At 41.2% G+C, this 11364-nt stretch overlaps 1 protein-coding gene across 1 annotated transcript in view; it reads right to left on the bottom strand.

The window, feature by feature from the left end:
• Positions 1-11364, bottom strand: part of MAP2K6 (mitogen-activated protein kinase kinase 6) — a 132827-nt gene that overhangs the window by 28134 nt on the left and 93329 nt on the right. Inside the window, exons 4-5 of the mRNA XM_015425597.1 lie at positions 6907-7020; positions 2845-2964 (exon numbers count right to left, since the gene is read on the bottom strand). Coding sequence (XP_015281083.1) covers positions 2845-2964; positions 6907-7020 — 234 coding nt within the window. The remainder of the gene's footprint in view (positions 1-2844; positions 2965-6906; positions 7021-11364) is intronic.

The raw sequence follows: 11364 nt of genomic DNA on the forward strand, positions 1-11364 counted from the left end.
CAACCTCACAGGGTTGTTGTGCAGATAAAAAGGAGGAGGGAATAATGAAAGCTGCTTTGGTTCCCACTGTGGAGAAAGACTGTAATTTTCCTAGGTAGAGGCTGGGAGGTGGAGATGGAAAGCAGAAGACAGAGAGGCAGGCAGATAAACCTCTGTCTAGAGTCCAGTTGTAATTCTGGGGGGTCTCCAGGTAGGCAGATAAAGCCAAGTAGGTTGATGTTGGGTGGGAAGGAAATAGGGTTGCCAACTCCAGGTTGGGAAATTCATGGACATTTGAGGGGTGGAGTCTGGAATGGGTGGGATTTGAGGAGGGGAGGAACTTTGGACTGGTGTAATGTCATAGACTCCACCCTCCAGCCATTTCCTCCACGAGAACCACCATTGCCAGCCTCCAGGTGAGGACTGGAGATCACCCAGAATTAGAACTGTTGTCCAGGCAACAGAGATCAGTTCCCCTGGATAAAATGGCTGTTTTGGAGGGTTGAGTCTATGGCATCATACCCTGCTGAGGCTGCTTGCCACCCCAAGCCTCACTGTCCCAAGGCTCCAGTTGTGATTCCCAGACTGCGGCCACTGCTGCTGTGGGGGGAGAGGAAGCAGGTGGGTGGCTAGGAGCACTGCCATTGCTGCTGCTGCTGCTCTGCGGAGATGAAGCAGGCAGGAGGCTGGGAGAGTGATGGGGGCAGAAAGAAAGAATGATGGGGTGGGGGCAGAAAGAGAGAGTGATGAAGTGGGGAGGCAGAAAAACAAAGAGAAAGATGACAGGTCAGAAAAAGAGAGGAAGTCACATGCATGGAGGAGAAATAGAGAGTAAGAAAAGGGGGGCAGACGGGAGAAATAGTGTGAGAGAGGTAGGGGTGAGGAGAGGAAGAAAAGGTGTGATGAATGCGATAACCATCCCACAAGTTTCTTGCAGGTCTCCACTTGCCATCTCTAAATCTCAACTAAAAAGGACGTGCTCTTTATCTTTGAATGAGATAACCATCCCACAAGTTTCTTGCAGGTCTCCACTTGCCATCTCTAAATCTCAACTAAAAAGGACGTGCTCTTTATCTTTGCATGGAAACTCAATTGAAATAGGAAGAAATTTCAAGTACCTCAGGGTTATGTTTATACAAACTCTCTCTTGGGATTTGCATATCCATATGTTAATGCAGAAGTTAAACACCTTTATTTACATTTTAAAAACTCTTTTATTGTAAAGGAGGGCAATTTGTTCCAGCACGTATAATCCTTTATAGAGCAATTATACATTTGGTTGTCAGATATGCTGTCCCAGTATGGCATACTGGTCATATAGAACATCTTGATTTTCTTCAAGTCAGATTCTTTAGAAACCTGTTGGGTATTCCACAATGTATCTCCTCCTCCACCCTGCAATTAGAGCTGGGGCTTCCAAACCCATCTACTATTATTTATCAATCTGTCATTAAATTTTGGTTTTCCCTTTTTGAGCTGTCAGTAGCTCCTGTTTTGTTTCAGTTGTTAATTCCAGATAACTCTATGTCCACCTGGAGTAGGAATTTAGATAAACTCTATGTCCACCTAAAGTCGGAATTTAGATAAAAGACTTTTCCTCCCATTAGAGTGAACTTGAGGCTGCAAGGAACAGTACTAGGAAAATGAGCTGTAAAAAGTTTCAAAATAAGATCTTAAATGAAGACTGGTCCTTGGTGCTCAAGGACGCAAACTGTAAATGTTCTCCACTCTTCTTTCAGTGGTAAATCTTCCTTGCCAGAGTATTTCCACTGGTTAGAAATTTGTAAGTTTAGACAAGCTTTTCTATTGGCAAAGTGTAACGCCTTAGACTTTGCGGAGATGCAAGGGAGATATAATAGAATTCCTGCAAAGGAACACAAATGCCCTTATTGTCTGGATCAAGTAGATTCCCTAGCTATTATTGTTTTAGTATGTCTCCAAAACAATACCACATGAAACAAATATATTACTCCTTGGATAAAATACCTAACAACACTTTTTGTGCTGCCTGCTATCAAGTAGACTGGCGAACATCATATGAGATGTGTCAGTTTTTCTCTTTATAGTGTCAAGGGGGAACTGACTTTCATTTTCACTTTTTTTTGTGAGATGACTAAAAAAATGCTGTTAAATCAAGGGAAAGGGAAAGAAACTGGGCTAAAGCAAATGCCATCTTCCCCCTCTCCAAACCTCTACATTATACAAAACTAAAGTAGGACATTCAGTGTCTACAATTCTTTTTGCATGGCATGAAATATCAATTGGGGGGGGGCAGCCCTGATTTTGGCATTTAAACTTTCTTTCCTGTTTTCTGGGATGTAGTTTTTGGAAAGGATACTAAAACTGCACTAGATAATAGAAGGAAGCAATAGGCAATACCAGTACCGGGGAAGTGAGAAACGGAAAAAGAAAATTATTTACTGGTTGCTATGCATGTCAGAAAACCCACCTCATCAATAAAATATACTCAAGGCACAAAGGAGGACAATCCGCCTTAAAAAAAATACTTTAACTGTTTGATTATGTGTAGAATAAGGTAATTAAGAGGTGTTAAAACTACAAGCAGCTAAGTGGTCTTTAAGTATTAAATCCTATGGTTTTCTGCCCCTGTGGTAAACAACAAAAAAAGACACTGAGTCCTTTTGTTAATGCTCTGTGGTATCCCTCACTCTTCTTTTTTCAAAACTGGTCCAAGCTTGAGAGCGCACTTATACCATCGCACCGGAATATATACCATCAGTACAATTGTTAAGCAAGTAACTCAGAGGTAAGTCCCACTGTGTTCAGTGGGGCTTACTTTCAGGGAAGTGAATCTATGACTGCAGCCCAAGTTTGATGGATACCCAGGACCAACAGATATGGTACCTCTCGAAACAATGCACCGTAGAATGTGACAGTGAAGTGACAGTCTACTGTCCTCATGGAAATGTCTAGGTCCATCAGCAGCCTCTTCTGCTCCTGGCTGTTCACAGTTGCCCGGATTCGCTGGAAGATAGACCTGTTGTTAATTTTCACACCTCTGTTTCGAAGCCATCAATTCATCCAAAAAACTAATCCAAGATCATAGAAGCTACAAGAATGTGACTCAGCTCATTTTACCAAGCAAAACTGCACCTCCATGTTTCTAAGGCGACTTTTATCTCCTTCTTAACCAACCTAACAGTTAACCAACAGGAAGCCTCAAACCTGGGCTTAAAAAAAAAATTGATAACAGTCACAGAACTTTAAGCCAGCAGAGAAAGTAATTTCGGAATCCCTTACTCTTGAGTGCTAGTCCCTTCAGACAAACTTGAACTTTGTGACATCAGGCAATAAGGTTGCAATCGTAAGCAAACTTACCTGCAGTATGCCTTATTTTTGAGTAACTATGAATAGGCTTACACTTCAAGTGGCTCATAAGAGGCATTCAAAAATCAGAGGCCGCATTTGATGATTTAAGCCTCTTTACGCCTCTGTGAAATGAGGATAATAATGCTTACCTACCTCACAGGCGTAATTTATGTCTGGGAAGCACTGTGAGATCCTCGGATGTGAGGTGCTATAGAAGGGCAAAGGATGATTGTTATTACAGAAGTGCTTTCTTTACCTCTTTCTCTTTTTTCTCTCTCTGTTCTACCATCATTACCCAGGCTATGATGGCAGAACATTTTGTGCAGGGTAATTACTAAAAGAGGTCCATATTCAGCACCACACACTTCTGCTTTAATTCAGCAGCTATTTGCATGTGTAACATCTCAAGTGCACGCAGCAAGGACTTTTCCATTCACTTGCTAGGGTGGGTGTCCACACATGTTTGTGCATGCACATACATCTATAGCATTCATACAGAGGTCCTCAACACTGAACTGAACAGGAAGACCCTTGATCATGTTGGAGAGGTGTATGTGCACTGAAGCTTCTGTGGAGCTTCAATCAGACTGATTGGATCTATATAGGCATAATGCTTTAACCATGGCTGTTTTCTTAGCCACAGTTAAGTCTTAAATCATGTTGAAGGATTAGCGGCAAACCAGAATGCAAAAGAAAGGTTTGAAAAGTATTTGCAAAGCATGGTTGTATTAACCATGGTTAAGCATTTTATCTGCCTCATCAAGCAAACCATGGTTAAAATAGTTTCCCTACCTTTCTGCTTCCAGCATGAAGCAGATTTTGTTGGCAGTTCACTATATTCTCCCAAAGCAGACCTTAGCTTAGCAAGTTAAATCAAGGTTTCACTGTATGTTCGGGATCTCAAGTAGGGCTAAGCCATGATTGGCTTTGGGCCATGTGTCAAAGAACCTGGAAGCTAGTACTGATGTGCTAGAATTCGAACAGCTTGGGATTGTAGGTAGACAGGAAGAGAGTAGTTATAGCTTCCTGCTTGTTCCCTGAAGGGGGTTAAGCATTTTTACTACCTTCAAGTATCTCAAAGTCTCCTTTGCTCCCGGAAACTCTAATTGAATCAAAGCAGAAAACAAACCTACAATATTTGTTTATAAATATTTGATGCCTATTAATAAAGATGATATGTAAAGTTTCAGAAACGAATGGAATAAGGAGCTAGATGGCCTATTTTGCCAAGCAATGGGATATGGCCAAAGTTTATACCTGCTCTCTTCATGGATCTTAAATGAAGACTTAGTCAGCTTATTATTAATTGGATTTTTAAAAGTTATTTTTACTGTTGTTTTTTTTAGAAATATTTTTTTTTAAATCAAAGGGATTTTGCAGTTGGTTGTATTATATGAGGATACAATAGCATGCCATTGGTCCCAAAGGTTCATTTTTACAAATCAAATGAACAAACCAATGATCATTTACATTCGGGGTAGGGCGGGATATAAATCCAAACATAAATAAATAAATAAATTAAATTAAATAAACAGACTACAGTGGAACAACACTGATATAAGCAAACTGTTTCTCGAGAACTGGAAATATAAAAAGGTTTCAAATAAATTGTTTTTTGTTTCTAGGGTTGCCATTCCCCAGATGGGGGTGGGGGATTCCCTGGTTTTGTGGGTTCCTCACTGCCAGTTGGCTGACAGGAGGAAATCCCCCCCCCAACAGTGACATCGCCAGAAATAAATGTGACTTGGGGGGGGGCGATGCTCTCGTTTGGAGACAAAACTCTATGGTCTGAGGCTGATTTTACCATAGAGTTTTGCCCCAAAACCAGAGTGTCGCCCCCAATGTCACTGGCGTGCCTACGTCATTTCCAGCTCCCAGAATGTCCCCCCATCCCTCCACTGGTGTTTCCACAGACCTGGCAACCCTATCTGTTTCTGACTGGAAGAGTTCAAAATGAAAATACTGTACATTTGAATCAATTACTTTCATTGTGTGACACTTATGTAAAAATAATCTTATATAACACCAAACATTTATTAACAGGACAGTTTTTCGGGGAAGAAATCATTACAGAAGGCTCTTTATGGGAACATATAAAATACACTAATAACTGATATAAAATCAGAAGCATCAACTAACCATAAAAATCAAGTAAACCTGGATGATTATATGCGGGGTGACTAACATGAAAATAAAGCTGGCTGTACTTTTTCCAAAAGTGCTTGTTAATATCAAACTATTTACATTCAGACCAGCTCTTTTGTCCATAATACCAACAATTCCCCATATTAACTTGCTCACCCTTTGATTCATACATACATACATACATACTACATAGAGAGAGAGAGAGGCAACAGGAATGTTAGCAAATAGCAAACACAGAACAAGATTGCTTTCTGAATGTATCTGGAGTTCATGCCTGAAGGCAAACCTGTCATACTAAGTAGAAAAGCCATACCAACAGGATAGATTGAAATGCTCATCTGCACATCCCATCTCTTACAGTCTTGCCTTGGTTGAACAGAACTAACAGCAAACAACAAACAGCCAATTCATAAGTTAATAAGCCCATTACATAAATGCTTCACTCTATTATGAAAGGTGCTGCTCACCCATTTGGAAAATACAATTAAAGTTAACACATATTTTGCAAAGTCAAAATGATCCAGTTAAGATCATTCAAATCCTTGTATCAGACCAAGGACATGACAGTGATGAAGAGATCTGTATAATCCTAGCTGCATAATTCAAACCACTGTAGCTTGAAAATCAAGTGTAAAGGGAAACAATGAAAAGTTGTATTCTTGAATGGAAATACAACTTGTAGAAATTGGGCAGTCTGATATATATTTTGTTCAACCAGGATATAGGTGTCCTATATCCCGATATTCTAAACGTTCTACCTAATTGCTTTGAAACCGGATCATGCTGTTTTGCACACACAGGACTTAATGAATGTTGGCAGTTCAAGACTGCTACATATAGCTCTCCAAATTTATTTATATTATTTTATTTATTATTTTTGATTTATATCCCGCCTTTCCTGCACAGGCAGGCTCAAATGTTCTCTTCCTTGGGTCAGCACCTCAGTACATATAGGAATCTATATTCCCCACTCCTCCACAAGAAGCCTGCTGGTTGACCTTGGGCCAGTCACAGTTCTCTCAAAACTCTCTCAGTCCCACCTACCTCACAAGCAATGCTCCCTCTAAGCTGTGGAGTCTTGTGAGCAAAAATCCTACTTTGTGAGCTACTGGCATTAAAGTTGTGAGCGAGCGATTTGGCTGCTGCATAAACTAGTTTGTCTTGGAGCCATCCTTCCTGAGCTAAGACAAAAATGTGTGAGCCAGAGGCTAAAAAACTGAGCTAGCTCACACTAACTCAGCTTAGAGGGAACACTGCTCGCAAGGTGCCTCTTGTGGGGAGAGGAAGGGAATGTAATTGTTACCAGCTTTGAGACTTCGTAAGGTAGAGAAATAGCGGGGTGTAAAAACCTACCCTTCTTCATATATAGCAGAATTGAAAAAGAGCATACCAGCAAAATTTAGGAGGTCAATGCATACACATACTGTAAACAACCAAGGATTCTCACTCTACCTTTACTGCCATAATCTGCCCACTGGGCACGTGCCGCATCTTTTCTACCACCCCATATGCACCACGTCCAAGTTCTGATATTGGTTCCAGGTCATCGGCCTTTACTTCGAAGTTCTGTCAAGGAAGAGAAAACATCATCTGGGGCCCAGAGGCAGCTACCCAATCTAATGCATTCAAAGTGGGGACCTGTCCATTGATAGCTTTGCTCTGAAATTTCCTATGTATACATCTGAAACAGACGGTATTTTAATAAAACCCTCTCAACCATAAGAATTAGCACAGTGTTTTGAATTTTACCACAGAAGATACTTAAATTCATTTGCATAATTAACAACTTTTAAAAGAGAGTTTTGAAAGCATGCAACTTAAGACACTAAAAACTATTTTTAGTGCAACTTCATGGTGTTTCTCGGTGCCACAATACCAAGGTTTGTTTTTTTTTAAAAAATGAGTTTGAATCAAGGATTCTATCTCTGCCCAAGTGATTATTTCCCTGCTTGGGGTATACCTAAGTATGGGAGGACTATATGCCTTCTCTGACTTATTTAAATATGTATTCAAGTTAAACAGAAACATGTATCACTTTTAGACACTATAGCATACACAAGTACATACGTTATTTTCACTTACTCGTATACTTTATTTTCAGGGCATTACTATATAAATTTAAGTGGTTGCTATGAGAGATACAATATGGGAGGATGAACCAATCCCCATCTCTTTCCTCTATCCTATCTATATATCTAACTCCCAACATGCCCCCTATGTGCGGATACTTATTTCCACAAATCTGAGCCCGGCCGCACTTCGCCCGTTTAATCTTTCTCCTGGTGAAGGGCTGCGAGCCGGCCCTGGTCTCCTCCCGCTAATGCTCTGCTCGCCCGGCAGCCAGTTGACAGCCCACTCGGGTCTGCTGTCACCTCACACGGTCTGGCCTGGCTGAGGTGTCCTGAGGCCTCCTCCTTGCACCTCCTCCAAGTTCAAGGGCTCAGCATTGGTCGGGGGATCGGGCCTTGTGGCATCGCTCTGCTGGTCGGCAGCCTCCTTGCTTCCCCCGAGGCTCCGTTGTGCCAGGTCAGTCTCCCACGGCCCAGATGCTGAGGGAGCCTTGGAACCGGGGGGTGGGGGGAAGGAAGCCTTGACAACACTGTCTGGAGCAATTCTGGAGTTCTGGAAGAGCCACTGAGAGAGGGAAGTGGGGGGGAAGGAAGCCTTAGTGAGGCCATCTGGAGCAGCTCCAGACAAGCCACCAAGGGGTCAGTGGGTCTGGCAGCTGCAACGGAGCTTGGGGAGAAAGTGTGTGTGGGGATATGAAATCCCCCCGTGAGTATCACGGGCGTGCGACTCTTGTCCTCTCCTATCACACTAATATGTAGATAGATGTCTCTCTTTTGAAACTTGTTTTAATCAATGAATCAAACTCTTACTGGCTTAATCCAGATCAGGGAACCTATTGGCCACTTCAAATATCCCATACCACCACACCATACCCAATCTCTGGATACATTTTTGTGAGCCAGGGCTCCCAAAGTTCTGACAAGAGACTCATTTCCAAGCATCTACCAGGGTCAAAGAACAAGTACCTTTCTTGCTGAGAAGTCCACCATACCAGAATCCAAGTCATCACACAAACAAGACCTAAAGGCAAAGTAGTGTATATCCCCTAAAAGACAGATTCCTTCCCCAAAGAGGTCCCTTGAGGTATTTTCCATTAGTTACCAGATTTGCATCTGGACTATACCAATTCAGATGGCCCACAAGGATCCTACATTTCTAAGATCCCCAATATTTAAAAACAAAACAAAAATAACAACAAAAAACAACCCACAGCTTTTCTCTATATACAGAAAACTATCACGACAGAGAGAAAGCTGGGATAAAACTCCTGGCGTGTGTTTCTTGTACAGGATCAAACATGAAGCCTTTACCTGCAGTCTGAAGTAATACACTTCAGAAAGAGAACAACATACATTTTTTCTACTGGATGATTGAATTAGCTATCTGAAACACATTGGTGTTGAATGCTGCTTTCCGTTTCTAGCCTGTTGTAATCTAAATTATATTTTATTTATTTACAGAATTTATACTGTACTTTTTGCCCCTCATCAAGGCTGCTAATAGATTAAAATTAAAACTTTACATATCATTTTAAAAGCCATTAAAACCAAACAAAAACACATAATTAAAAGAAATAAAAGCAAAACTAAAGGACACATATGAAAGTTTTAAAAACAGCAATTACAACATAGGGCAAAAGATGGGGGATCACTGAGGGAATGCCAAATGAAAAAAACCTCTTCACCCACTGGCGGAAGATGGCAAGACAGAATAGTATCCCTGGAGAGAGGGTTCCAGAGTTCTCGTGCCACAACCAAGAAGGCCCTCTCCAGGGTTGCCACCCATCTAATGTCAGAAGGCAGGGGCACCCAAAACAGGGTCTCAGAAGATAACTGTAATGATTGGGTAGTCTTGTAAGGTAGTATGCTGGTCCTAAGCCACATAGAGCTTTAAATATCTACACCAGTACCTTGATTTGAAGAGTTAGGGGCTGCAGCTCAGTGGCAGAGCAGAAGGTCCTTGCCATCTCCAGTTGAAAGGACTAAGTAGTGATGTGAAAGACCTCTGCCTGAGACCCCAGAGTGCTGCCAGTCTGAGTAGACAACTCTGACTTTGATATCCTAACATTGGGTGTCAAACTCATTTGTTATAAGGGCCGGATCTGACCTTTGTTGGGCAGGGCCATGTTTACCATAAAATGTAATGCCAGGTACGGGAGATACAAACATTACAAAGGACACAGGCAAATTCAATTAACAATATTATTTTTTAATATGTTGTCGAAGGCTTTAACGGCCGGAGTTCATTAATTGTAGATTTTCCAGACTGTATGGCCTTAGTCTTGGCATTGTAGTTTAGGCAACTAAATCCACACAATGTGGGGTGTCACAGACAAAAAAGACTTTTCCTTTCATAGAATGATAAAGAGCAGAAGGCCAGAAGTCAGCCTTCTCCTCTGCAGGATTCTTTATAAAACAGGCAAAACTGGATAGTTTATGAGGGCAATTCTGTATGCCTTCCAGACCCAAGTTGATGCCTCCTTTTTGAACATTTATCTCTCCCCACCCTCCCTCTTTGGAATGAAGGGAAGCTGCTTTTCTTGGAACAAAGATACCTAAGCATGAGGCATTTCTTTGATTCAGTACTGGGTCATTGTGCTCCAGATGGCTCTCACACTGCTTGTCTCAAAACACTACCAGGGAAAATAAAAATTCCGAAAGACAAAGCTGTAAAATGCGTATGAATTTACAACACTGCCAATATATTAGTATATAAGAAAAGCCCTGCTGGATGAAATCAGTGGTTCATCTAGTCCAGCATCCTGGTTCACACAGAAGCCAACCCACTTTAGGCTCTGAGCAGTTGTGTAAGGCATTACCCCAAAAGGTTTATTGCTCAGCTGTATCGTAATCCTTCTATGATATTTCCTCTAATCAACAGAATTCTTACATGATGCCTAGAGCTCTGATAAGACAAAGCTAGCCTCAAAACAATATATTGCCTGAAAAGAATACAAAATCAAAAGGATAGGTCAATCATTCTCCAATCCAGCCATCTGCCTCAATACAAGAAACTTCACATCTGAACAGATTGGCCTATAGTTTTCAGATGACAAACATGCCCCAGATGGACAGACTGGGTGAACCAACAAGCCACATCCTGACCAAGATACCCAGAAGGTAAAAATATTTCTCCAGTAAACCAACCCTGATGTTAGTAGGTCACACGGAAAAGGAGGGGGGGGGACATACTAATGTCAGTAACTAAACACATCTGACAGACTTTCAGGCCCCTCTAAGCTACTTGAACACAAGACAAACCCTCTCTCCCTCAACAGCAGAATCCCCCCCTCCGAATCTATTTATTTACTTAGGAAGACAGTAGGGGTGCAGAAAAGAAAAGGGAAAGGGGGGGAAGGGTTATATAACATAATTGTGTTTGTCCAGAACTATCATGTAATACAAAATGTATAAGACATAAAATGTTTTACCTCACATCACCTTTGTTATAATTTTAAAGACATTATCTATAATATACAATAGTTCTTACTTCTATTGGGATACAACTGCATTCAACATTTTAAGTTTCAAAGTTCATAATTAATTTACTTTGACTGCATCATTACTTTCATCATCACTACATATTCAATATTACATATTATTATTACAGGAGAAATATTTATTGGCTTAATAAGCAAACATTCAGCACCCCTCCTCCCCCAGTATCCCTCAAGCAATACGTGCATGTAGATGAATACAAGCAAGTAACTTTGTGACTCAGGTAGTAAACCCTAGGCTTCCCTTTTAGTGTGTGATGGCTCTCTGTTTATGACTCTCATTGTGAAAACAGTAATTAAGAAGAAGAATGCATGCATGTAGCTGTACTTTGCTTGCTTCTTGT

The sequence above is a fragment of the Gekko japonicus genome, unplaced genomic scaffold (genome assembly GCF_001447785.1).
Source record: "Gekko japonicus isolate JY-2015 unplaced genomic scaffold, Gekko_japonicus_V1.1 scaffold642, whole genome shotgun sequence".
In the NCBI taxonomy this organism is placed as follows: Eukaryota; Metazoa; Chordata; class Lepidosauria; order Squamata; family Gekkonidae; genus Gekko; species Gekko japonicus.